Source organism: Eutrigla gurnardus (genome assembly GCF_963514095.1).
Source record: "Eutrigla gurnardus genome assembly, chromosome: 5".
Taxonomy (NCBI): Eukaryota; Metazoa; Chordata; class Actinopteri; order Perciformes; family Triglidae; genus Eutrigla; species Eutrigla gurnardus.
In genome coordinates, this window is record NC_139919.1 from 13,743,347 (window position 1) to 13,768,766 (window position 25,420).

The following is a 25,420-nucleotide window of genomic DNA, read 5'->3' on the forward strand; positions in this document are numbered from 1 at the left end:
TCCTCACTAACCCAATGGAGTCCATGTCAAAGTCAAAACAGATAAACAGACTTGAATGTATTTGCATCACACTGCAGCAGTAGCACATCTTTTACTGTGATAATTACTTGTCGAAGCCCACTCTATGGAAGCCAGTCATTGTAGTCAGTATGACAAACTATATAATCATGCGTTTGCTTCTCAACATAATTAGTTACTATCTTTAAATAATGACTCGTTTTTTGTCAGATGATGGTTGCTGTAATGCAGAATATGGCAGAAGCAAAAACAACAACAAACAGTAGCATAGCATAGCAACAAAATACTCATAATAATACTATTTGATCATGTCCTTAGGATATTTGCCCCTCTTCCACTGAGATTGGAGCTGGGTAACAAGTGACAGCATTTGGTGAACATCACCAAGGTGAACATTTTCCAACTTTTGGTGACCAGAAAAAAAAAAGTCTAATGTGTAGCGCAGACGCTCAGCTCCTATTGCAAATCAAATTTAAAAAGCTGATAAAATGTTCTCTACATCACTTCATGCAGGTATCAGACATTAGAAGTATAATTTCCCCCAGTAACACTAAAAATGTATAGATGCCTTCATGTGTTGCATATTTATAGTTTACAGATTTTAACCACGCAAATGTGTCTCCTCTAACAGTCCCTGAACGCTTCATGGAAGATAGTTGAAGATATCTGCAATCTTAACATCTATTGTGAATACTTGACGAAAACATTTCATGGGCAATTTGAATCAGACTTGCTTTCTGGTCAGCTGGAAAACAAGTCTCCTCTAAAACACCTTAAAGGCCAACATTTCATACTGAGAATCCTCATCAAGTGCATCAGCTGGAGGCCATCACTCACCGCCTCCAGGAATGCATCTCCTCTTTAACTTTGATCTAGTGCTTATTTCTACCCTCTGCATACAAATCCGGTGCAAATCTATAGCTGGTTATAACTGCCATTGAGGACAGGGTTAAATGGATGAGAGCAGCCTCATGGCTTACAGGAAATAAATGCCATTCCTGTCCCATTGTTTTATGATATGCATATCTCAGACAGCCGGCTAGATGTATATTAATCGTTGGACAGTGTGAGATAACAGCATGCGGGCAAGCTAACGAGGCGGAGAGGCAGCGAGAGCTCAGTTAGGAGCAACAGTGTGTGTCGGATTTCAGCACCACGGACAGCACATCACATGTTACGCTGGCTTCATTTAACTCTGTATGTAGGGGGGGATTTTAGAGGACGATGTGGTTTTGTCAATTGTTTTGGCCATCAATTTATGTGGATACAAGACGAGAAACAAGCAGACGATCATAAAAGTTGCAAACAAGTCAGCAGTTTAGATTCTCTAAACTAGTTCAAATACATAAATAATTTAAAAATTAAACTGAATAAAAAGAGAGAGAGAGAGCCTCAAATATCACAAATTCATCACTGAAAACAGTCTGTGTTCACAACAATGATCCAGTTGGTTAAAATTGAACTACAAAATCAGATTAATTCTTTATTGTACAAGTGTGTATATTCCAAATAATCCCATAACAATGATGTCAGACGTTCCATTTAAAGCTCCCTGGACGTTCCTTGTGCTTATTTAACAATGTGGCATCACTTTGTTTCCATGGTCACCTCAAAGAAAAATAACAGAAAAGAATGTTTCTGTTAGAGTCACGTATAAGATGCTGATTGAGAAAAGAGTTTCACAGATATTCGGAATCTGTACCTTTCATGTTGAATTTTGTGCTTGTCAGAAGGCAAATTTAACTTCTTCAGTGGAACTGCTTTTTTCTCAAGGTTGTATTAGCAATTAGTTGGAATTAATTAACTGGACTCTATTTTCCCTATACTTAGGATAAATGCAGAGGTCTTTCCTGGATCCTTCTTGGAATTTAATGGGACATTATTCAGAAACTCCCGACGCAAGCTTTCAGCAGCCTGCAACCTCCGGTTCTGAAAAATGAAGCCCTTGGAAATAAAATAGAATTTAAACAGAACTTCCCATTCAAATCAACATAGCAGGACGGTCAGAGCAACAGGCCTTTTTTTGCCACGGCACCCTATGTAGTGGGTTACTAACGTATAAACCAACCTACAGCAAGGATCGGATGTAGGTGTGGTTTTGCTCTAGCGACAGTAATGAGAGTCCAAACCTTTGCTGCCTGGTGCCAGTTTCAATGTTAACACTCCTCGTGGCAGAATACACAGCACGCTCAGCTGCCACCGCGTCACATACCCACACATGTTCATCAGGTTGACCTTGTCTGAAGGCCCTGTCATGCATGGATTCACTCTGCTGCTGCTGCTGCTGCTAGATTGAAATGCAATTTCAGTTTGATTATCTCGCAGCACATACCGTATTCACTGAACATGAAGCCTGCGAGATAATTTGACTGTCGCGACGCTGAGGAGCGTTCTAATGAGTTTTCAGGAATGGAAATGAGAGCAACTCATAATCAAATCATGTGACTGCTGGCTGTGTGACAATGTTTACCTTTGACTTCATTTACACAAATAAACTTCAAGATTAAAATGGACATTTTACGTGTGCTAATGAATACAGCTGCTCCAATCCAAGTCAGTGACCTTTCAGACACTACAGACGTTATTCTGTCTCAGGAATCCTGTGCTGCCTCCTAGAAAGCATTTACATTTCTGGCATTTAGTTGCTCTCATCTAGAGAGGCTTACGGTGGGTAGCATTATAGTGTCTCTCTCAAGTGCACGGGCTCTTAGCTTGTGATGGACAAACACCAGTTGTTACTGTGGGGAGCTGACACATGACCTTTTGCAAACAGCGTTTAATGATTGTAATGAATCCTTTGCCGTCATTAGCTGCAGTACACAGAAATAATGGATGCTTGGGTCTGCAAAAGATTTCTGGAAGTCCATTAGAAGCCTAAAAGGACTCCTGTTTTCTAAATGACTCTTTTTGCTCCTAACAAGCGACATGCAGAGCAAAGGGTGTAGTATATAGAGTGGCTGTTAATTGAGTGTCATGTGGTATGATAACAAACATAACGAGTGAGAAAATCCACAGTGTGTGAGTGCGGTGGTGGACGGGTCAAACAAACACAGGACTTTCACCCTGGAGGCAGCTGTTCATGTGCTGTGTGAAACAAAAACTGTCGTTTTATTGCCTTAACCTGAACAATCAGACAGCGCGGCATTGTGCGAAGCTGTGAGCTTGATACAAGACTAAAAAGTATTTATGAAACATATGTTTGGTTCAGCAACCTTGACCATCAAAATACCATGGATCAAAACATCCAATACCAGCATTCTTTGGCTACTTAGCTGAGACAAAAGAACACCTAGTACGAACAAAATGCAGTTAAAATAGCATGTTATGTCTGGATTATGTATTGTCAATGTTTTTTTTGTATAAAGCAGTAGGAATATCAATAATCATCCATTTTATTTTGACAAGGTTTTGGTGATTCTTTATGATGAAACCAGCAGTGCCTCTCTGACTTATAGTATGGTCGCTGCTGACGTGACAATGACTTAAAGAGAAGAGGTGATGTGAATACATAACAAGGACTTTGGAAACACAGAAGTTGCTAAGCCAAGCATTTATTGCCAATAGAACAGTTCTGGGGGGGGGGGGGGGGGGGGGTAGACCTGCAGGGATCCGTCCCAAGGTCAGAAAGAGTGCTGAGATTGGACACTTTGACTGAATAGCTTACGTCAATAACATTCAATCTGCACCAATGTTGCACAGAGCTCACCTTTTAATCTGACCTCTAAAAACACTGCTTCAGCCTCGGTTCAGGGGGTCCAAAAAGGGGTCCAAAACTAAAACCCCTTCAATCCTCATATAAGTAATATTAAAAGTAATACCTTTAGAGGGTACTTTTAAAGGGAGATATTTGTGTTCGTGTGAACAGAATTTTAAGAATGTTATTCTAAACATGAAGCCGGCATTGGAAGTTGGTTGTATAATGGGTTCCTGTTTCATATTTGCTCACAAAAAAAACAGACTTAATCACTGAAACATGAACCACAAGAACATTTGAGGTCAAACTGAGCTTCGTATGAAAGCGTTACTGTGAAAATATGAAGAGGTGTGATGCTAATAAACAACCTTCATTTGCTCATCAACAAACATAATCGTTTCCAGTTGCCTGCATTGTGTATTTCATCCCTCTTTCCCTCTGCCTCTTACTAATGATGCGTCCTCCTGAACCTCATGCTGCTTGATGGTTGTCAGGTTTCCAGCTGAGCAGTTGTAATTTTCACGACCCCATGGTCATTAAAGCCCATTCAAAATATCTGTTTTTGGGCAGCCTCTATTTCCTTCACTCTCAGGCTGTTCAAACTTGTGTAGTGTAATGACGGGACACACAGTCGTGGCTTTTGTACAGATTGGTTGAATCTGGCTGGAAGAGCAGACAACAAATGGCATCGTCCACACTTTCTCAACCTCCACTTTCAAGCTCTGCCGAAAGTCTTCCACCAAACAGCCACCGTGCCCGTGAGGGAATCGCAAAACTGTGGTGAACCTGACATCCACTGTGGCATTCAGAAAATTAGATAAAACCATGGCAACTCCCTCATGACATATGACAATGACTAAACAGAAACCTTCTAAAAGAAGTGAAATTAAATCACTATACTTGTAAAGAAATGTCATTCTATGGTATTTTGAAAGAAACTGAAGCTAACATTGGATCCTGATACTAAAGCTACCTCTTTTGAATAGAAAGTCAATGTTTACTCTGTAGCTTTGTATTTTGTGGGGTTGTAAAAGCACAACACCGATGTGTGAAAGCCTTGTTCACAGTATAGGAGCCTCCAGTTGGCCCTGTGTCCTCTCCTCCCCCACTAATCATTGCCTGACTGTCATGGCGGGTTTCTTGGTGGCCTGGGTGGCAGCCTGGTGAGAGGTCGTGTTGGATTAGAAAGCACCCTGTGTGATATAGGTTACTGCACTGTGCAGCTAGCAGGGTGCTGGTTTGCGGGGGTTGGAGCACGCGCACACACACACACACACACACACACACACACACACACACACACACACACACACACACAAGGACACACATGAGTCACAAGGACTGTGTTTGATACATCGATGCATTCCTAGTGTTGCAGTCTTGATCATTAAAATGGTTTCCTTGCACCTGCATCTGTTAGCTGATCAATTGTCATATTGTATATACAATAGTTATGTTTGTTGCAGATAACAGCCTCTACGAATGACCAGAGAGCAGAGCTTTCTTTTTAAAAAGAGCCTTTCCTAACATGCAAAACATCAATTCAGCTCTTCTAAAGCTGTTTCACGTTAATAATGTAATTCATCTAAATATCATATGATGCTGGTCTGTACCAAACTGAAACAAATGTCACCTGTATTTTATCATGAAGTGGAAATAAACCTCCATTTTTTCTTGGCAGTGCCGTTTTCATGCTTTTCACACAACCTTGCACTACATTCGTTTGTTTTGTTTTTTTCTCCCAGGAGAGCATTTTTATCATATTATATCAAACACATATAGATCCGGCCATCGGAGGGCACTGCAATGCAGAAACTTTCCCATTTGAGATTCTGACAGCGAAAATAAGTCCTCAGATGACTCGAAACTAACTGCAAATAAATATGTTTCATTAATCTGTGAAAAAAAAAAAATGCGTTTCTTGACGATTAATGTTTCATTTGGGATTTTAGAGGCTTTCCCCCACTGGTTTGACTCCTCCGCTGTGGCTCAGGGAGGGTTTTTTTTTGTAGTGACAAAAATCCTTTCCCATGTCTGTAACCATGGCAGCCATAGAGAGAGAGAGAGAGACAGAGAGAGAGAGAGAGAGAGAGAGAGAGAGAGAGAGAGAGAGAGAGAGAGAGAGAGAGAGAACCCTGTTTTCTGATTTTGTGAGAACAAAAAGAAAAGAAAAAAAGAAGATCCCAGCAATGACAGTTTCTCTCTCCTGTACCCGAGCATTTCTCGTCCGATTTGCCTGAAACTTCATTAATATGACCCTGTTGCCGTGATAAAAGGGCAGCATCTATCTTGCTTCATTAAGCCAGAGACAGACTTCATATGAGAGGACTCCCAAATGATAGTCGGGGGTGATTTTCCAAGCAGGTTTGCATGAATAATAGATGGCTGGTGATGGTTGATTAGGAGGGGTCAAGCCTCGCCGGAAGAAAAAGCTGTGTTGTGTGATGTCGACAGAACAAAGGGGGACATGCTGGAGATGAAGGCTTTGTCCACCTATTGCATGTCCAGGGTTAACATACAGATAAGAATAAATAACAACCAAGTATATAGTGTTTAAGAATTCAAAAGCGTGTGTTTATTTTAATCACATCACATGGTGAAAAGTATTTTGGTCGTTTATTGGTCCTTCTTGGTTCTTCACGAACACATGGTCACAGCTCATTAGTGACCCATTTACACACACTACAAGTGGGTGATGTCAAACATTACATTGGAAAGGTGGCAGTGTCATATAACCATCTGAACAGGAACAGGGTGTTTCACATATCCATATATCTCCTCAAGAGCAAATCATAAGAATCATAAAAATGTAATAAATACTTTAATATATATATATTTGGATTTTATCTTCATAAACATGCATTTTCTTTTTTTTTAAACATGCAATGTAATTACAATGTTACACTTTGCATTGAAGCGTAAATGAAAAGGATGTTCAACTCATTAAACTTGCAGGCTGACTCCCACTTTGCAAAGGCTGAAAAAATCATAGGACTATTTACAAATGCTCTTTTATAGATATCTTCGCCTCTGACGCAATCAAATCTGTGTGGATTACACAACAGTTACATCTGCAATCCTGTCTTAGCCTCTCAAGTACCATTATCAATAAATTAAGAATTTCAATACAAGATGCTTTATATATCTATTTTAGGTAAAGAAATATTATTAGAATCATTGTTTAATACACAAATAATAATAGTTGTCTCTTTTTTATGTAAATATAAATGTAATAATACATAGAAGTTAGATTTCTCCTCAACAGTCACTCTGTATGGGTAAGACATTTCTCTGAGAGTGTGTTTATATGCGCACTCATTCGCATCCTGGTTAAGATCAGGTTTGTTTTTTTTAATTATCCCTGTTGTCCGTTGCACATGTAAACATCATATCCTGGTTTCAGAAACGTGGATACGCTGGCTGGAGTACTCCCACAGAAACCAGGACGCCTCGGCATGGAAAGTGTTCTTTGTGAGTACACAACATAGTGGATGGTGAGAAGATCCCGAAATATGATCAAAAACAGGAATAAGAGTGAAAACCAGGATACAAGTGTGCATGTAAACGCATTCACTTTGTAGTAAACTTGCAGTGTAATGTTTTAATGTATAAAGAGTGAGGGGCAATAAAGTGTGTGAGGGTGGGGGGACGATACAAGGTACTGTCGAAATAATCACAAGTATACGGACCAGTAAACCACATTGAAGAAGAGGAAGGAGAAAGGGAAGAGGGCTCGGGCGTACAGGTCGACTCGCTTGGCAGCGGAGGGGATGACTGGTTTCGGGGGAGGAGGTTTCTTGTTGTTCTTGGCCTGGGATTTGCCGAGGGCAGCGGCGATATCGATGGGCTTCCCGTAGCAGTCAAAGTTTGACAGCTCAAAGTCCCGAGGGAGCGAGCCCACGATGCTGAAGTCGTTGGTCCGCAGGTCGGATTTTGAGGTGCACACCTTCTTGCAGCGAGTCTCCGCCACCTGGGTGCAGGAAAATGGGAATTGATTATTAAATTCTGTTTCCTCTGAAGCATATAAACCAAAATACGGTTAGACGACTGCTGGCAGCACCTGATACGTTGTGACCGGACCAAAGGGCTTTAGAGCCGACTGGCTCAACAGGAGAACCAGATTACTGTGCAGTCGGACTTAAAAATAGTGATTAAATATAGTGGCGCTTCACTTCATTGCAACTATTACTTCAGTTAAACACTGATCGCAACTCTGTCTCCTACAAAATAACAATTCAATTATATTTTGAAGGAAACATATTTTCTCCTGTATTACCGTTGAGGTTTTAAACACATAATTAATGTTGTAAATATATATTTTTTTAAATGCAATAAAACAGCTTGGTTACATTTAGTAAAACATCATGGTTTGGCTTGAAATATGTATGATATTCATGTTAAGTAAGTTATGGACGTAAACTCAAATAAGTGAATGTTGACCTTTGGTTACACACACGGTCACATAGTGGTCTCCTGGGTTAAAGTCCTGTGTTTGACCCACTGACCCACTGATCCACCCCAAGCAGAATCATTAGGAAGGCATCCAGGCACACCATAATCTTGTGGAAGGTTAATTAAAAAATGCCCAATTGGGCTTGTATTGTAAAACTGAATCCTCCACTCTCTCTGACTGCTGTTAGACACAACGGCAACGATGGCTCCGAGACATCACATCCACTCAGCGGGCCGGTTCCATCTAAACTGTGAGAAACATTTAAATGAGGCTGTTGAGGAGCGCTGGACTCGGTTGAAAACAGACTACACTTAAAAAAACCCAATAAAGGAGCTGTTTGATCCTCGAGCTTGGACAGAACGCATGCTAATAAATCACAACTGCTGGTATTTTTAGAGAAAAAAGGAAGGATTTTGGAGCCAAGATTAGATTTACTTTGTGCTCTACAATGTTGCCCTAATATGGTTGCTGTCACATCTGGAGTTTCATAAGTCCTCTCCACCTCCCATGTGCTACCGTAGCGCACAAACAATGCTTATGTGAGGCATCGGCAAAAAGGATGTAGTTTATTGTCGTCCAAAAATTCCCTTTTATCAACTTCCATGAAGGTCTGCAATTAGAACAGGATCTAATCAGATGCTTACTCGCTGAAGTCATTAAGCTCATTAGAGCTTCATTATTTTGATTTGGTTTTGACAAGAAAACCCATTAAACCTCGATGGAATAGTGTAATCCCCTCAGACCAAATGCTACCCCGACTAACGTAGACTCTGAGGTAAATTAATTCCAATTAGGCGTTCTACTGAAAGACTCCTATGGCATAGTGCATGCCTGGACTGAGGTCCTGACTGAGTTGCGTGCATGAGTGTATGAGAGACAATGTCGGTTTTAATGATGGGATTTCCATGTTTTGCATTTAGATAAGATCTCTGTGCCTCACTTGTACAAACCTGCCTGAGGATGTTTGATGTGGAATATGCATTTTGTCATTTTACCGTGTTTTGCTGTAGGTGAGGTTACTTTCAATCGTATGCATAAACACAAACACACACACACACACACACACACACCAAGCAACAAAAAAGCAACCTCACTGAATTGTTTCGGTGATTAACTACAGCCTCAATCCCCGAGGGGATGTTCTTTATACGTAATGCATTCCATATTTAAACCCTATACATGTTTATAGGACTGTACGTTCCCACTAGGAAAAATGCTGTCAAAGTCAAGCCAGAATCTCAAGTAGGAATCTGAGGCATGCTTTCACGTTACCAAGGTCGATGAAAAACAGGAGCAACCAGCCTTTCATCCCCAAGCTGTTTTTGTTTTTGCTTGGTTTTAATTTGATGTCATTTCAAATATTTTTTGGGTGTGTGTGTGTGTGTGTGTGTGTGTGTGTGTGTGTGTGTGTGTGTGTGTGTGTGTGTGTGTGTGTGTGTGTGTGTGTGTGTGTCTAAGGTCTAACACAAAAATTGGTATATGAATGGAAAAAGAGAATGCCAGTGTTAAAAGGACAGTTTAGGTTCATTCTATGTCAAAATAAAATATTTAGTTTTCCTCTTATTTCTATTTGGGATTGATGTGTTTCAACATTTTTAAAACTAAAAAAGAAAAAGTCTAAATGTTTCTTTTATTTTGGATATTACTGTTAACCATTAACTTAGTTTTAAAGATAGTGAAAGCGTGGATACATACAGAGGGGTATTATATGCAACAATAGTCCCTATAGTTACAATTTCACCAGGGATGTTGTAATAATATGGTGCCTCATTAATTGTTGATGATCATGAGGCATTCTCTATAAGCAATAGACATTACTTCTTGTAATCCATGAATGGTAACACACACACACACACACACACACACACACACACACACACACACACACACACAGAAACACGATCAAATAGCAAACGGGATCCACTGACGTGCAAGGTGCTGACATGAAGAGGCGTCCCTCCGGTCCCGTTGACCGTGTTGTTCTTGGCAGCGGGGCTCTTTCCCGCAGCCTTCTCCTTGGCTGCCATCTTGGCCTTCTCGGCCTCGATGCGCTTCGGGCTGTTGAGCATCACTTGAACCACGGCGTACTCCACCAGCGAGGCGAAACCAAACAGCAGGCAAGCGATGAGCCAGATGTCGATGGCCTTGACGTAGGACACTTTGGGCAACTCCGAAGCCAGGGAGGTGCACTCGGAGGACAAAGAGAGCACCGAGAGGATGCCTACAAAGAGGGGGAACAATTAACCTTATCAGTCAGCAAAGTCAAAAAGAGTGTGAAAAAAACTAAAAATATTCCTGTTCCACCTTTTATGATTAATACATATGCTTCTATGCTTCCTGTAATGTACCACAAGACAGTTAATCTGACTGGGCAGGCAACAGCCATGTTTCCATTGAAGTCTCAAACAAATCTTTTGAAATGTTAGAAAGAATGCGAATTAGGCAAGTTTACATCAGCTGGTGAAGCGAAGCGAAGAAACTTGGCTGCAGTGTAGTTTTGTCAGAAGTAGCTGTAATCCGCCAGTAAACGGAGAAGAAGGAATGTTACAACAGGAAATAAATCAAGATGCCATGGCCAGCTAACCGTATGAAAATAAAACAAGGAAGTCCTCGGAATTTTGTACCAATGAGGCAAGTTTTAACTGTCATTTTGAAAAATGAATGTCATACTAATCATGTCAGCCAGTATTGGCCATGTTTAATACTGTATACCAAGTATTTGTGTGTTATAGGTAAATGTTTTTGATAATATGAGGATCGATACCCAGATGAATCATATGTAATCATATGGTCAAGTAACCACGATGATATAAGACAGTCCTTCATGTGTAGCCTAAATGTTTGTTAACACTGAGGCGAAGCATTTGATGAAGGCGTGTGCAACACACACTATTAAAAAAACTAAAAAAAACAGGTGCATTTCCTCTTCAAAGCAAAAACTACTGAACAAACATCTCCCAATATGCACAAAAGCTGTCAAAAACTCTCAGCCACACATGGTTTCTGACAAGACTGCAATTAGAAATCCCTCTCTCTGCTAGAAATGCACTCTCTCTGTTAAGATGTCTCCAAGAGACAGACAGCCTTTAATGGCAGTCATTCAAAATCATTTTTCTCTGATCGCTAACAGGATTACAGGTTAGAGATTCCCCCTGCCCAGCAGCAATTATTTCAGGAGAAATAATTACAAACACTGTTTTCGTTTTCCTTCCTGTGAACAGAATAGCCGATGGGTTTCGCCTCCAGGCCTCATTATGGTGACCAGGTCATGGTTGAGGTCGTACAGGGTTCAGGATTTCTAATCAAAAACTTCCTTCCGATGAAAAAAAATGTTAAAGAGAGCATCCTCATCCTGGGAGCCCTATTATCCACGATGAGAAAAAAAATGAAGGGTGTTAATACTAAAATAGCTCTGTTTACCTTGTTCCCCAATGACACACTCAGCTGTGTGTACAAAGTAAACTTTGTGTCAAACAGAAAGGCTCGTAAAAACATATTTCCGCACAATAAAAGGCCCATCCCTGGTTAAATGAACCCGTGGGCACCTATACACGCATACATGGACACACACTTACAGGCTAACACACACAGAGGAGCAATAAATGAGCGCGGTGCCACACCTAAATGTTGACTGACCTGCACTGATCCCATTTAGAGAGATGTCAGAGGAGGCTTCCAGGAGGAGTTGGAGTGATGATGGGATGAAAGTGGTGATAAGCAACTGGAGGGAGAAAGGGAGGCATGTGGACGGCTGGAGCGGGATAACAAAGGATTATCTTATCCATGCAGCCCTGTGCACACACGATGGTGCCCCGCGAGGGACTCTTTGTGGGCGACACTGACATATTACACACAGGTTAACTTATGGAGGAGTGAAGAAGTGGAACTTTTTTCTCTCTACCATTTTCAGAACCTCAGTCTGAACTATATATATAATATAATATTTATAATTCTACCACGTGCAGTATTAGCCTACATGGACGGGATGTTTCTCAATATGTCTAAAGCATAGACATAATTCATTTATTTGGTAACTTACTAACTGTAATAACAAATGGAAATATTCAGGGCTGCAGAAAGAAATCAAGAACATGGTGATGAATGAGGATGTGATGAGAGGAGCATGCTTGAATAAGGGGAGGTTATCACGTCTATATCACAGTGTAAGAACCACGTTTAAGAATCCCTTCCCCCTTTCCCATCATGCAGGTGGACCCAAGACTGTGCCAACAACCAGGAGTCAGGGAAGGGGCCCCTGGGGGGATAGCTCGTCTGTGATTTGTTCAGTGCATACACAAAAACACAACATAAATTGAGCACAAGATGTACGGGACCAGTCCTGCATCCCCTCGGGGCGTTCAGCCTAACAGTCTGGTAATGGAGCCGGTCCTTCTTCAAGTCAGACAGATTGGGTCCTCCTCCGGTTCGGACAAACAGCACTGCTCCTCATGCGCCTGAGCACCCGCCTTCATTAATTTGGGTTAATAGGGATCAGGTGTGCTTCGTTGGCCGGCTCAGGGTTCTGGTTCTCTCTGTCTCCTTACAAACTCACACTGATTAACAAAGATTTACCACGAACACAAGAGCCTGGGCTCATTTCCTGCCATTAGCTGAGCTCAGTACTTGCATATTTTAAAAGTTAAAGTTAAAGTTAGAGTAGATAAAATGTACTAAATGTTGTTACATTTGCAAGTGCAAATCTGTCTATGTTAACAGATATTTTAGGTTTTAGACATTTAGGTAATGTCAGATGACTAAAACCATATCACTTTTACAGCAAAATGTGCAGTTATTGCACTCAAACAGAAGCTCACATCACCCTGTATTTGAGGTTAGTGCTACTTAAAAGCACTGACTTAACCTAAAGCACCACTGATGTGGGTCCCATCTGTCCATTACCACTACATTCAGTGATTTATAAGCATGCAGCATGGTAGATAGATAAAGTCCTTCATGGTGTCAAAGTGATTTATGTTGTCATGATAGACACGATCAAGGGTCACGATGTCTGCAATCCCCAAAAATAAATACATTTAGTTTTATTTGATCAACCTGTAATCGCTTGGATTTTTCACACCTCATTAACTCAACGACACCCGCAATCTCACCCACCCCTCTTTTGGGTCTAACGTCCAACCAGCCCCGGTCAACACGAGGAATATTTACACACCATGTGTATCGGTAAATGTCAGCGGAAGGTGGTGGAATTGATCAAACAGTCCGTACCCAAAGGCACCCTGGCAGCACTCGCGTCAGGGTTGATCCAGAAGGACAGCCAGGAAAGGACCACGATGAGCAGCGTGGGGGCGTAAACACCCATCATGTAGAAGCCAACCTGTCGCCTTAAGGTGAAGATAACCTCCACACAAGTGTAGTACCCTGCACGAGGAAGGACATTATTGTTAGATATGATTGAAAGAACTTCAGTTAAAGAACACACTTTGAATTTCAAATAGCAGACAGGGTATATAAGATACTGGCTTCAAACTCCAGGTTACTGTGTTCCAACAAGATCCAAGGACACCAGCCTTGGGTGATATGACCGGATTTTCATTCAACTTTGGCTGCGATAACAGTCCTCACGTGTCCATGATAACAGAGTTATTCAATTATGCAAAGCCTGTTATGAATTTTGCACAATAATCAGTCTTTCTGTTCACCTGAATGTTGTAGCGCATCGGAAAAGCAAAAACATTCTAGGATACACTTGGCGCCGTATGTCAGGCTGACCTGAATGCCTGAGTTATTCTCGAGATCATCTTTCATTTAATATGTTAATATAAAATTCATAATTGTTTTCCTTTTGTGACAATTTCTGTAACTAATATAGTGTGAAATAGCATTTACTGCTTATATATTGTGGACACAGTGTGGTCGGCTTCTCTCTCTCTTTTCAGCATTTTTGGACAAAAATATTCTATATCGTGTTTCTATAAATATGAACTTCTTTACTCTGAACTCAAAAACAGCAGGAGAGAGAAAAGGCCTTAAACTGACTATTAAATCCGTATAGGGCATTTAGAAGAAAGGCAGCAGCCAGGTTAACTCCTGTATCTGATTTGCCTCCTTTCGCTCCAGCATAAAGCAAAGCACAGCTGTGCTCACCGTTGGAAATAGAGACAACACAAGAGGAGGCAAAGAAAAAGGTCAATGGGCAGACGAACTTTAAAAATCATTCCAGCTTAACTTAGTTAAAGCTGAGACCTGTTTGAGCAGTCAGGGCAGCACCCCAAAAAGCAATCCAATTCATAACTATTTTTAGTGGACGGGAACATGTTCCGGTTTCAGAAGATTATCTGTCTTCACAGTGCGGCACTCATTTCCATTCATAAATGATCAATTGTCAACGATCCGTCTACTGGAAATGTGGTCTTCATCAGCCGGGCTCAAAGCAGTATGGGATAGGCATCAATACACTTCAGACCTCCTGCAGCAGCGTTGTGTTCCTGCTCTTTGAGGTTTGCCCGGCGGCTCTGATGGGATGGCAGAGTGGATGGGATGAAGTAATATTTAACTAGCCCGGGGATCTCTGGGTGAGCTTTATAAAGCATATAAGGGCTGCCTGTGTCTCAGAGCAGGCTCGAACCGGTCGTACACAGAGGTGATCTTTGTGTCTAGCCAGGTTGCCGTGGCAACCCGTTAAAAGGCTGACTCACTGCCAGCAGTGTGCCTCCCGAGTGCGAGAGCACTGAGGTCATACCGGCTCTGTTGGCTGATAGAGATTTTCCATTTCATTGTGAATGTTGTTTCGTACTCACATTAGTGGAATACAAGTATCGCACAGTACCGGGATGTTTTGTCCTCTTTCATCTATTTTATTGTACGTTCAGTCAAGAGGCCAGAGTTGTACATTAGCCGAGTGTGTTAGTTCATTGTAGCGACCTCCACCCAACATCTTGGAAATATCTACGTACACACACATCAAACGATGCACTTTCCTATGCAAAGTGTGACTTGTTCTTGGTGACAATACAATCCTAAAGAAGTAACCAAAGGGTTGAGCTAGACAGGTGGATACAGTTGACATTTTACATTCAACACGTTTGTTCCACATCAAAGAACCACGTGATGCATTTTGGTGAGAAACGCTGTAAGAGCTTTCTCACAGCAAGCAGCTTGAACTTGTCTGGGAGGAGGAACTAATGACTTTATCAATACGTCTTTTCATTCGTTTGGATTTGGCAGAGCAGGAAAACCACAGGTGTCACTGATCATTGATTCGGTTACTATTCCATTCAGTTGCACACCTGAATAGAATACAAACATGATCAATGAGCAGTGACACCTGGGGTTTTCCTGCTCTGCCAAATCCAACGTCTGCCATGATAATAGTCTATAACAAGGTGGGCTTTTGTTCTGACAAAATTAAGGTAAAGTGAAGTTGACTGTGATTTTATATGATCACACAATAAAAGACATCACACAGTTCATCTTGGCAATATTATAAATTGGCCGAAGCAGGGTGATTGAGGTGTAAGAATCCTTTGGCCGTTGTCAAAAAAAGAAATAAACAAAAAGCCCAAATGCATCACCTTTACTCAGATAAGAGCATGCAATCAAACTTGCTCGCTGCGGCTGAGGATCTGATCTGCTAAGATTTCATCTTTCAGAGAACAGCATGCAACTAATCTTCCCTGAACAAAATATGCTCTCCTGATTGAGTAGGAACCTTTAACACAGCTTGTATGATCACTACAGCCCACTGCTACACAACCCAAAGACAAAGTTTAACTGACAACAAACTTTGGAGATTGTGCCAATAATTTACAGGGCATGCAAACCGGCTGCCAGAATACAATGTTGGCATTGTATATTTTCTTAATATCCACATTTCTGAATATGTGTAGGGGAGACCGGGGATGATAGTAACACCTTTTGTTTGAGCAAGTGTAACTCAGTGGTTGTTGGTGCTAGAGATCTCAAATTTTGACATGTGGTACCCATATTTGTCTGCTGTGAATGACATATACTTGGACTTCTACTACACCATCACAGATTATGTAAATTAATGTCAAACACAAAGAGGTATGTTGTTACAACCTACCCCAATACCGGGGTGAATTGTAACACTACTTGAGGATGGATGTAACAATTAAATTATTATACTTAAAAAAAGATCTACACTTAAAATGTATGCAAGAACTTTAATGAATAATAAAGAAGGAACCATAAACTTGGCAGAATACAAAAATAATGATAAAAAATAAATAAAAAGTACAAGTTAAATACAATTAAAATAAATACAATAAAATAAATACATATATATAACATAAAATAAAGAATAATAAAGTATAAACTGGTGTCTGTTGTTTGTGTGTTTTGTAGCCTGAAACACGTTAATGTGAAAAAGTATTTGAACTCTTGAATTTCTGTGGAACAAACCACTTTTGAACAGTGTGGTGCAAAGCTGCACTAAATACTTAGTTAGTACTAAAAGTTGTTTGAATAGTTGAACTGCCTCTTTTGAACAGTGTGTTTTTAAGGTGCAGAAGATAGCAAACTGCCTAAGGCACATATGTTTAATTAGATAGGCAGTTGTGGCAAATGTAGTTGTCCTTGCCTGGGGTGCAGGCTTCATGGGCCCAAAATCTACAATGCTGACATCTGATCCACACTTCCCTTGGCCGTGAGTTATCAAAGTGCTCCAAGCACACAATGCAGACATTTTCATTGTCTGAGGCGTTGGCATCTTCAGTGTCATCAGGCTTGGGCCTTTTCTTTGCCGCTTTCTTCTTGCTTGTCACAAAATGTCAACATATGGGGAAGGTTGTAACACTTTTTAAGAACAGTTACAACCATCCCCATGCCAGGCAGCCATTAAAAAGCTAACCATTTTTAGCATTTAGCTTCAAAGCTAGCACTAATGCAACACATCAAATTAAACTAGAGAAACTACTACTTGAGCTTACGTAAGTGAAACAACTGTATCAACAACACAATGGACACTATGCAAAAAGTAGTTGTGATGGACATTTTTACTTTCTTACCTGAAAAATAGTTTTTTGGCTCCAGAACAGACAGTTTTCAACTCAGAGACATGAGGCTTCACGAGTGAGGTCAATTTGTCAGTGGGCATGGACTGTATTGATGACATCACCACAGCTCGTTTCTGATTGGTCAAACTGAGAATGTTACAACTATCCCTTTGTTTCAACCATCCCCGGTCTCCCCTATCTAACTTATAGATATAAAGCCCAACAGGGATACCTAGCTACTTTTGGCTACTGCTGGCTAAAAGGAGTATTTTGAATGCTTAACATCTACTTTCCTTACTAATAACAATTTTTGTAACTTCCTGTTTAAAACATGGACAGTACCTGTTCCTGAATAGAATTTGGTGCAGTTCCCATAATCAATGTCTTCTTGTCTGATATCAAACTGTGGCAGAGCGATGGCGTCCATTTGCACGGGGTCTCCTGTCTGCCACATGAACTGCAGGTCGTCTGTGGTGTAGCCGACTGGATGGAAGAGGTACACAATACAGTTGAAACCACACTGGTGTTTGCACAAAAGCATATGTACACATACAGTCTATATATGTATACATACACAGCATATCTGCCTGCATGTTTAGCATCCTCAGAAACAGAAACACACAATCAGAGTACAAAAATATGATATGAACGCACACAGACAAGCGGAACATTTTATGTCTCAGCAGTCCAGTTAGCCTTTAAAGGGAAATGGCTTGAAGTTGTTTTACTTATTCAAGTCGAAACTGCTTTGTAAACAAGATGCAATAACCACAGTCAGGCTCAATTAGCTGTGAGACTTTCATAACAACCTTAAAATATGATGATTTATTCCACTTCTCTAAGTGTTCGCTACTGAAATTGGCTCCTAAACACAAGCAAAAAGCTTTCATTTACCCCAAAACAACTATTTAATAAAAATATTCCCAACTTATGAATATTGTATCACCCAAATACCAACAAGAAGATGAGTCGAAGTCTTCCTGAAATCACATTTACATAGCAAGTGTGTGGTTTATGATTGTTGGTTTAAGGTGATATTATTTCAGGAAAACTCACAGCTTTCCAGTTGCATCTTACACCGCTGTGTGTCCATAGGGAACAATGTCAGGTCCAGGGGACAGGAGAGGGTGACGGACAACCTGGCGGAGGAGGAAGAACATTCAGATTTTGACGATACACCACTCACAGAAAAGCCTTGTTTGCATGACACTAGTATTACCTTGGGATTAGGATTACATTGTGTATCATTATAATGTGTTTGCATGGGATAAAAAAAAATGAGCTACACTCAAATTCAAAAGGATTCTCTTTGGAAGATAAAACAGTTTCCACCAAATTCTCTGCATGTCAACACTCTCATTATCTTTTTTGAAACGTTTCTCCAGCCCACAGCCTCACTGATTCTTGACCCAGAAAGAAAAGTAAATGAGGAGAAGCCAGGGAATTCTAACCAATAAGGAAAACAAGCCAAACAAATTTGCAAGGCATTAACAACAAAAAAGATGAAATTATTACATAATCACATCAGGGTCTCCAGGTAATAGTCAACTACGCATTAAATCATCTGATCTGTTTGTTTAGTGTTGTGTTCATGCATATTAAAACTACATTAGGCAGTGAGCCTGATGAGGACATTGCACTTCATTTTGTTTTGCCTTGAATCATACTGCTGCATTCATCTCACACATCATCTTCATACCATTTTTCTTGCATTATTTTTAATATAGCTAACTAGCTATACTATATAGATACAATTCTTGATTGCACCAAGCTCTGATTGGCAAATAGTTATCAATGTGTACAACACAATACTTGTTTATAGACTAGTGCTGGAACATTTAATGGCTTCAAACAGAACAAATATCTGAAAATAGGAAGTTCAATTCAAAGACATTCCGTAATATGACACCAGTAAAAGTTACACACTGAAAGAAAGTTTATATTCAATATATATATATATAATGAAAATAGCCACATGAAGGCAATGAAGTGAGATTTGATCGGTGGAAGTGTGTTAGACGTTTTTTAAGTCTATCAGTCGCACCTCTCGGGCAGTTCCATTGTATTAATTACACGTATCACTAAAGTTAGAGGAGCCAGAGGAGTATTATTATTAAGGGGGCACTGGACCCCTATGTGCTCATTGGAACTGCTATTAAAATCACACAGACACACCAGCATTTTATGTTCTTAACCTTCAAGTTTGTTTTGTTGAGTTTAGTCAAGCGATTTCTGTATTAATCACAAAAACATCCTGCTGTATGTGTTTTGAACGTATTATCTACAAAGAACACAAATGTGAAGCAATAGTTTTGTTTTTGCTCCCATTTTCACTACTTTATATGAAAGAGCTGAAAGATTGCTTCTTTTGCACACAAAAGACACATTTCTCGAAAATGTTTCATCACAAATGAATTCAAATGAATTCCAAGTGAGCACTTCTCCTTTTCCAAGATAAGCCATTGACCTGACAGGTGTGGCATATCAAGACACTGATTAAACAGCGTGATTACTACACAGGTGGCCTTAGGCTAGTCACAGTGAAAAGGCGCCTCGCTGTGCAGATTCATCACACAACATGATGCCCCAGATCGTCTGAGACCAGCCACCCGGCCGGCTGACGCAACAGTTGGTTTGCAGAACTACATTTCTGCACAAACTGTGAAACATGGCATCTGGCACTTTGGAGAAGTGTTCTCTTCATGGGTGCATCCATGTGACAAAAAAATGCATCACAATGCCACCCCAGTCATGGGATTTACACAGTTAAGAGTGGGGTTTGACTTTGATCAACCCAAGATACCTCTTGAGTAGCAGTAGTAGTAATGCTGTGGTGGTTATCTCAATGGCATCAGGTGCAAGGAAAGTCACGCTGCTGCACACAAAACATGAACTCACTTGTCATAATTATGAATGAAACTGCTAATCAGATTTATTTACTCATGAATGAACGGTGATGGAATGCTGCTCTAGATCCTTCCCATGCACTTTCACTGTGTGGATGATTTTCAAATATCAACTGGAGAATCAATTGGAGAATGTTTAATTAAGCTTTTACGTATTTAATGTTAGCTGGAAAAATGATTTTGCACAGTTAAAGAATTGATAAGGTCCGTCACCTCATACTGATGAGAACGTCTCCGTTTCTGAAAATGAAGAGGAGAATGTTGTCCTGGGTAACGTCGTGAAAGTTGGCGCTCTTCTCGTTGGCGAAGAACAGGTCGGGTTTCCAGAGACATTTGAACATCCCGGGATCCACCGTGAGAGAATCCGACTTGAAGTCCTGCGGTAGCTTCAGCCTGGGGTCGTTCCAGCGCTGCCGCAGGAAGATGTTGACCCTGTAATCCTGGTTGGTGCAACAGACAAGCGCATACATGGTTAATGTCTGTATCATTTTAGTACTGTTTTAAAGCAATTAATGACCTTTCTTTGCTTTTTATTTTCATGACCTTTGGGGAAATCCCTCTCTGTAACACTGGAAGATGTCTCTCATAAAGCATTTTAGATGCATCTCTATAAGGCTTTGATATACAGTGAAGACACACTATGCTATACCCCCTTTGACAACATGTGTAACTCTTCTAGGATAGAAGTTCCGCCTTCTTGATGACACTACACGTTCTACTTCTTTTAAGTCGCTGTCAAGCAGTATTTTCTCACAGCAAAGGACAACAACTTCAACGTGCCGAGTGACATCCTGCAGCTGCAGTAAAAACACTCGTGACATCTTCTTTTACAACTAGAGAAAACACCGTCCGAAGGGTCAAATGTCATCAATACAGCAACATGTGATACAGCAAAAGCCTCATTAGAGTGCTTATTAGTGAGGTTTCCACATTCCTGTTGGTGGGAAAGTATCACTCAGTGAGGCTTTGGGACGTTTGTTTTTGTGCCCGCTTTGATGGCGTGCCTCAAGCTGCTCTGGGACCAGGTGTTGGGAAGGACTATTAATGCTGAGTGTGAAGATGGATGACATGTCAAATAAAGCCAAAATACCAGCTGTGTGACTGCATCCGTGTGTGTGTGTGTGTGTGTGTGTGTGTGTGTGTGTGTGTGTGTGTGTGTGTGTGTGTGTGTGTGTGTGTTCCTGTGTTAGAAATTAATTTCCACCTTCCATCCCTTCATTGTTCCCCATTTTTATAAAATTGGTTGCCTGTTTTTAATTTTTTTTTTGGCAGCATCTGCAGCCAACTTTCATCTTTGTTGTGCTCAGTTATGCTTCTCGCTAACATGTTTACAAATTACAAATTGAAATTTAATTATTTCGAATTTCTCATGCGAACAGTGGATGGTAAGCGTCCATAAAATCAGCAGCAGGACCAATAATAGAAGTTAACATTGAAGTGAAGTTTTTTTACAACCGAAAAACAATTTCACCAGAATGAAATGAGAAAAAGGTTGTCATGTTCAACTACTTCAATAGAAATAATGGAACAAGATGCAACATAATTAAGGTTTTTCATTTGGCAAATCATTCACAAGTGGAATTCAAGTCCATTACTGCAAATGAATTCATCCCTTTGAAGCACACATGTATTTCATATTGGCTAAGCTGTTTTATTCCAATGTAACTCTGTCTCCTAAATGTTTGTTTCCATACAACATTGGACTTTCAATTATGTTTAGAAACAAATACAAAACCTGGCTAGGTTCAATAAAAGATCATGATTTGACAAAAAAAAAAAGTATATTTTTGGCGAAACTGCAAACTGCATTTAAATAAGTCATTAAAAAAACCCATTAAAGTAAGTCAAGATTTCATCATCTCTGTGTGTCCCATGGGGACTTCTGTGGACTTTGATTAGAAACATATTTCTGATGTAGAAAACGAACGTAATCTAAATGAAAATATGTTTTTTAGGCGAGCAGACTCTCTAATAACATCTGTTCACGCAGCTCATTGCCTCCGACCTCCATGCCCGTTACACATGAGTGTAATTGTAATGTCTGGTTGAGTCTGACTAACTGCTGGCCCAGGGGAATGACACACAAAATAATGTATCACTACATTACCGGACTGAATGGTTCAAATGTTAAGTAGTTTGTCAGTACATGTAGAAACTCTGACTGGTCCACATGTCCTACAATTGCTTTGGCCACGACAACACAAACCCTTCTCTGCTTTAAACTCAGTGATCCACTTCCTCTCTTACATCACCGACCGCTGTGGGACACAACAACTGGCTGTAGTCCCTGCCAACACGATGAGCCTCACACCGAGTTTAATTTATCTTGGCTTCAGTTCTTCGACACATCATTTTTGCTCTTCCAGGTGGTCTTCCCTCTTTTCTTCTGAATCGAGTCCGTCGCAGCCAAACTTCTCGGATTTGCCACCTGCCTCCGTTCACAACACGCAGCTCACAGTTGCTACAGTGATTCTCACTTTACAGCTTTCATTTAGTCACTGCATGAGCTAATCTTTGTGATAAAGATAATGTGCAATATTGTGGATTGAGCAGTGCAGAATTCTCTGATCTGATCTTTTTAAAAGGTTCTCCTGCTTTTCTAAATGCATGTAAATTGATTCCTGGCAACAATATTCTCCTTCATTAAACTACTTAGGTTTGACGGTGAGAGACAGCTATCCTGAATGCGGTTTCATACTCTTTATACTGTCTGTTCTTCATGTTATGAAGTACTATGGTATTTTCTCTTGTCAGGGATGTGTAAATCGAGTCCTTTTAAAGACCATAATAGCTAATAGTTTAATTTCAATGCAAATGTATGAATTCAAAAGTAAAATGACGACACTGAATAGAAAGAGAGAGAGAGAGACGTGATAGACTTCACGTCTTCAGTGGCGCTGATGTTAGATGCATAGAGGGGAAACAGTTGATCCCAAATCAACAGCCAGGAACAACTTGGCCAGTTCTCAAAGCACTTTTCACTTTAAAAGGCATTTGGACGTTGTGACTGATATGGTCAAAAGTGACATGGGGGGGAACGTAGTTTGAAGTTTGAAGAATTTTAGCACCGAGCAAGCTTATTTGATGGGGGTGAGAACGTGTTGCTATGAGAAAAGAAACCAAATAAAAGGTTTCTTTCTTCTCTGTTGTTTATACGTGATAAACAGGCACACACACTATTATACTAGCACCAGAGGTCTTAGAATGGTTTATAAATTCAGTGTCCCAACACAGAATGTGCTTGATTTTCTTGCCAGTAAACATTTTTGTCAGAAGGAGCGGTGTTCAAATTGTTGATATCTCAGTTTGGAAAGCCAGCTGTCATTTCTATACAACCTAATTTTAGAGCTGAATTAGTCCTCGAGCCACAGCACAAACAGCTACTGCTGTCTCTTCACTGCTCGACAGAGACACTGGCCAATTCCCACACCTTCGCCTTTCTGACAACCAGACAAGGAAATATATCTTCCCCTCTGGCTCACTCTCAAGCTTCCTGTACTGAAGTCGATTCCGGAGAGATTTAACACAAACCGCTCGCTGTAATCAACAAGACGAACTGGAGAAGCAGTAAAACAACAAACAGACACAATTTATTTCACCTCACAACATCAAATTAGACGTCCTCTCCTGATGAATACAAGCATAGAGTAAAAATAGATAGTTAACTACAGCGTAGGCTAGGTGGTGTTTGGCCTAGGGAGGTGTAAATGATGAGAGAGGCTTTCCTGGGATCAGATACCCCACAGAGTGATATATTGGGGGGGAACGGTCACCAGCTGTCTCGTCTTTCGTTTCCTGGATTAGTTTTGAACCTTCTTCACTTTCATTTTCTTTCTGTCTCGTCGGACGTCCAAAGGGAAGTGGGAAGACAGGTTTCCCATCAGGGAGTCTCTCATCTTTCTTTCTGTGTCTCATCCGTGTTTCTTCTCCATCCATCTATACTCCAGGCTTCTCTTTCCTTCAGTTCTTCCCTCTTCACTTTTTCTCTGCCTCTCCCTCACTTCATCCCTTCCACTCGGTATCATTTCATGGTCCTTGATCTTTCTTTCCCCTGCTACATTTCTTCATTTTCTTCTTTTTCAACTTTAGCCTCCTACTCTCAGGTTTTGTTCTCTGTTCTCTCTTTACTTTGTCTACCCCCCTCTGTCTTCCTTTGCCCTTCTTTCGGTCAGTATTTCTGTCTACTGCCCCACCTTCATCATTCCTGTCTCATAAACTTGATTCATTCTTTTCTTTCAATCTCTTTTTTGGTTTCCTTCTTTTGTTCTAGTGTTCCACAGTCCCTGCACCCCCACTTCTACATACTTTGAGCTTTAAGGATCAGCATTGATCTGTAATTGGTCCTGGTGTGAAACTCTCCACGGGAGGATTTTTCGAAGCCGACACACTCTACTGATCTGCAGCCAACAGAAATATTTCCAGAGTACATTTTCATGCAGCTCCAATTCCAGTATAAGATCTAAGGCTCTGTCCAGAGAGTCCCGAAATGAAGTAGGAGTACACTGATCACTGCTTTGGCCTGAGACACTGTCCAGACCTGCAACAGGACTCTGGGATCTAAGATCTATTTCTTTATCTGAGGTTGGCAGTACAGCCCATAACTAACATTGGATTTGAAGGTAATAGGCATGCAAGAGAATACATTGTGGCTATGATTTTGTTGGTTCTCTTCACAACATTGGGAACATATTAGGTTGGTATAAAGCTATTTCTTATACCTGCCTAGTGACCGTGCAACTTAATGATTAGCTTGCATGCTATCCTGCTTGCGCTAGCCCCCTAAAACATCAACATACAATATGCTTTAGGCAGCTAGCTAGCCAGTTTGATGGTTTCAATCGAATGTTTAAGACTGGCAAACATTTTTATGAATGTGTTTTCTTTGGACTATGTGGAAGATCGACTTCATCTGAACACTGTGTGATCTGCCGTCTCACATTTACAATACTGTGTGGTAAGTCATGTCTTCTTATGAAGGAGGTTACCTGGTGGTGGCATGTAAGGTGTTAAAATTACATGATGGTGCCATGAAAACAATGCAAATTGGAGTCAATTAAGATCATTTTTCTTGGGGCACAGGCTGAACTCCACTGAAGGGGGAGGTTATGTTGGATGGGCGGGTCAAACAGGGGACATGGTGGTCGTGTCTCATCATGTGAAACCAAAAGTCAATAATGAGTTACGTTAAACAATGTAGGCTAAGAAGAAGAAGAGGTAAATAGTCTTTTCTTTCCTAAACCTAACATGACTTTGGTTGCGCTAACATGCATGACCAGCTCGGCTCCCAAAACTAAGACAAGCTCAGATTACAACACACACAGAGGGTGTATTAATTCTCTGCTCAGGATGCCATTACCCCACTGTGTCTTGACAA

At 40.7% G+C, this 25,420-nt stretch overlaps 1 protein-coding gene across 2 annotated transcripts in view; it reads right to left on the reverse strand.

Annotated features, from left to right (window-relative positions):
* Positions 1-6,290: 6,290 nt before the first annotated feature.
* glrbb (glycine receptor, beta b) overlaps positions 6,291-25,420 on the reverse strand; it is a 28,226-nt gene continuing 9,096 nt past the window's right edge. Inside the window, exons 5-10 of one of the 2 annotated variants that reach the window (XM_084009733.1) lie at positions 20,260-20,486; positions 18,197-18,279; positions 17,483-17,623; positions 13,392-13,544; positions 10,094-10,386; positions 6,291-7,682 (exon numbers count right to left, since the gene is read on the reverse strand). In XM_084009733.1, the coding sequence (XP_083865859.1) occupies positions 7,386-7,682; positions 10,094-10,386; positions 13,392-13,544; positions 17,483-17,623; positions 18,197-18,279; positions 20,260-20,486 (1,194 nt within the window). In that variant the 3' untranslated portion in view covers positions 6,291-7,385. Of the gene's footprint in view, positions 7,683-10,093; positions 10,387-11,801; positions 11,887-13,391; positions 13,545-17,482; positions 17,624-18,196; positions 18,280-20,259; positions 20,487-25,420 lie in introns of those variants that run through there. The other variant, XM_084009734.1, reaches the window with a different exon arrangement.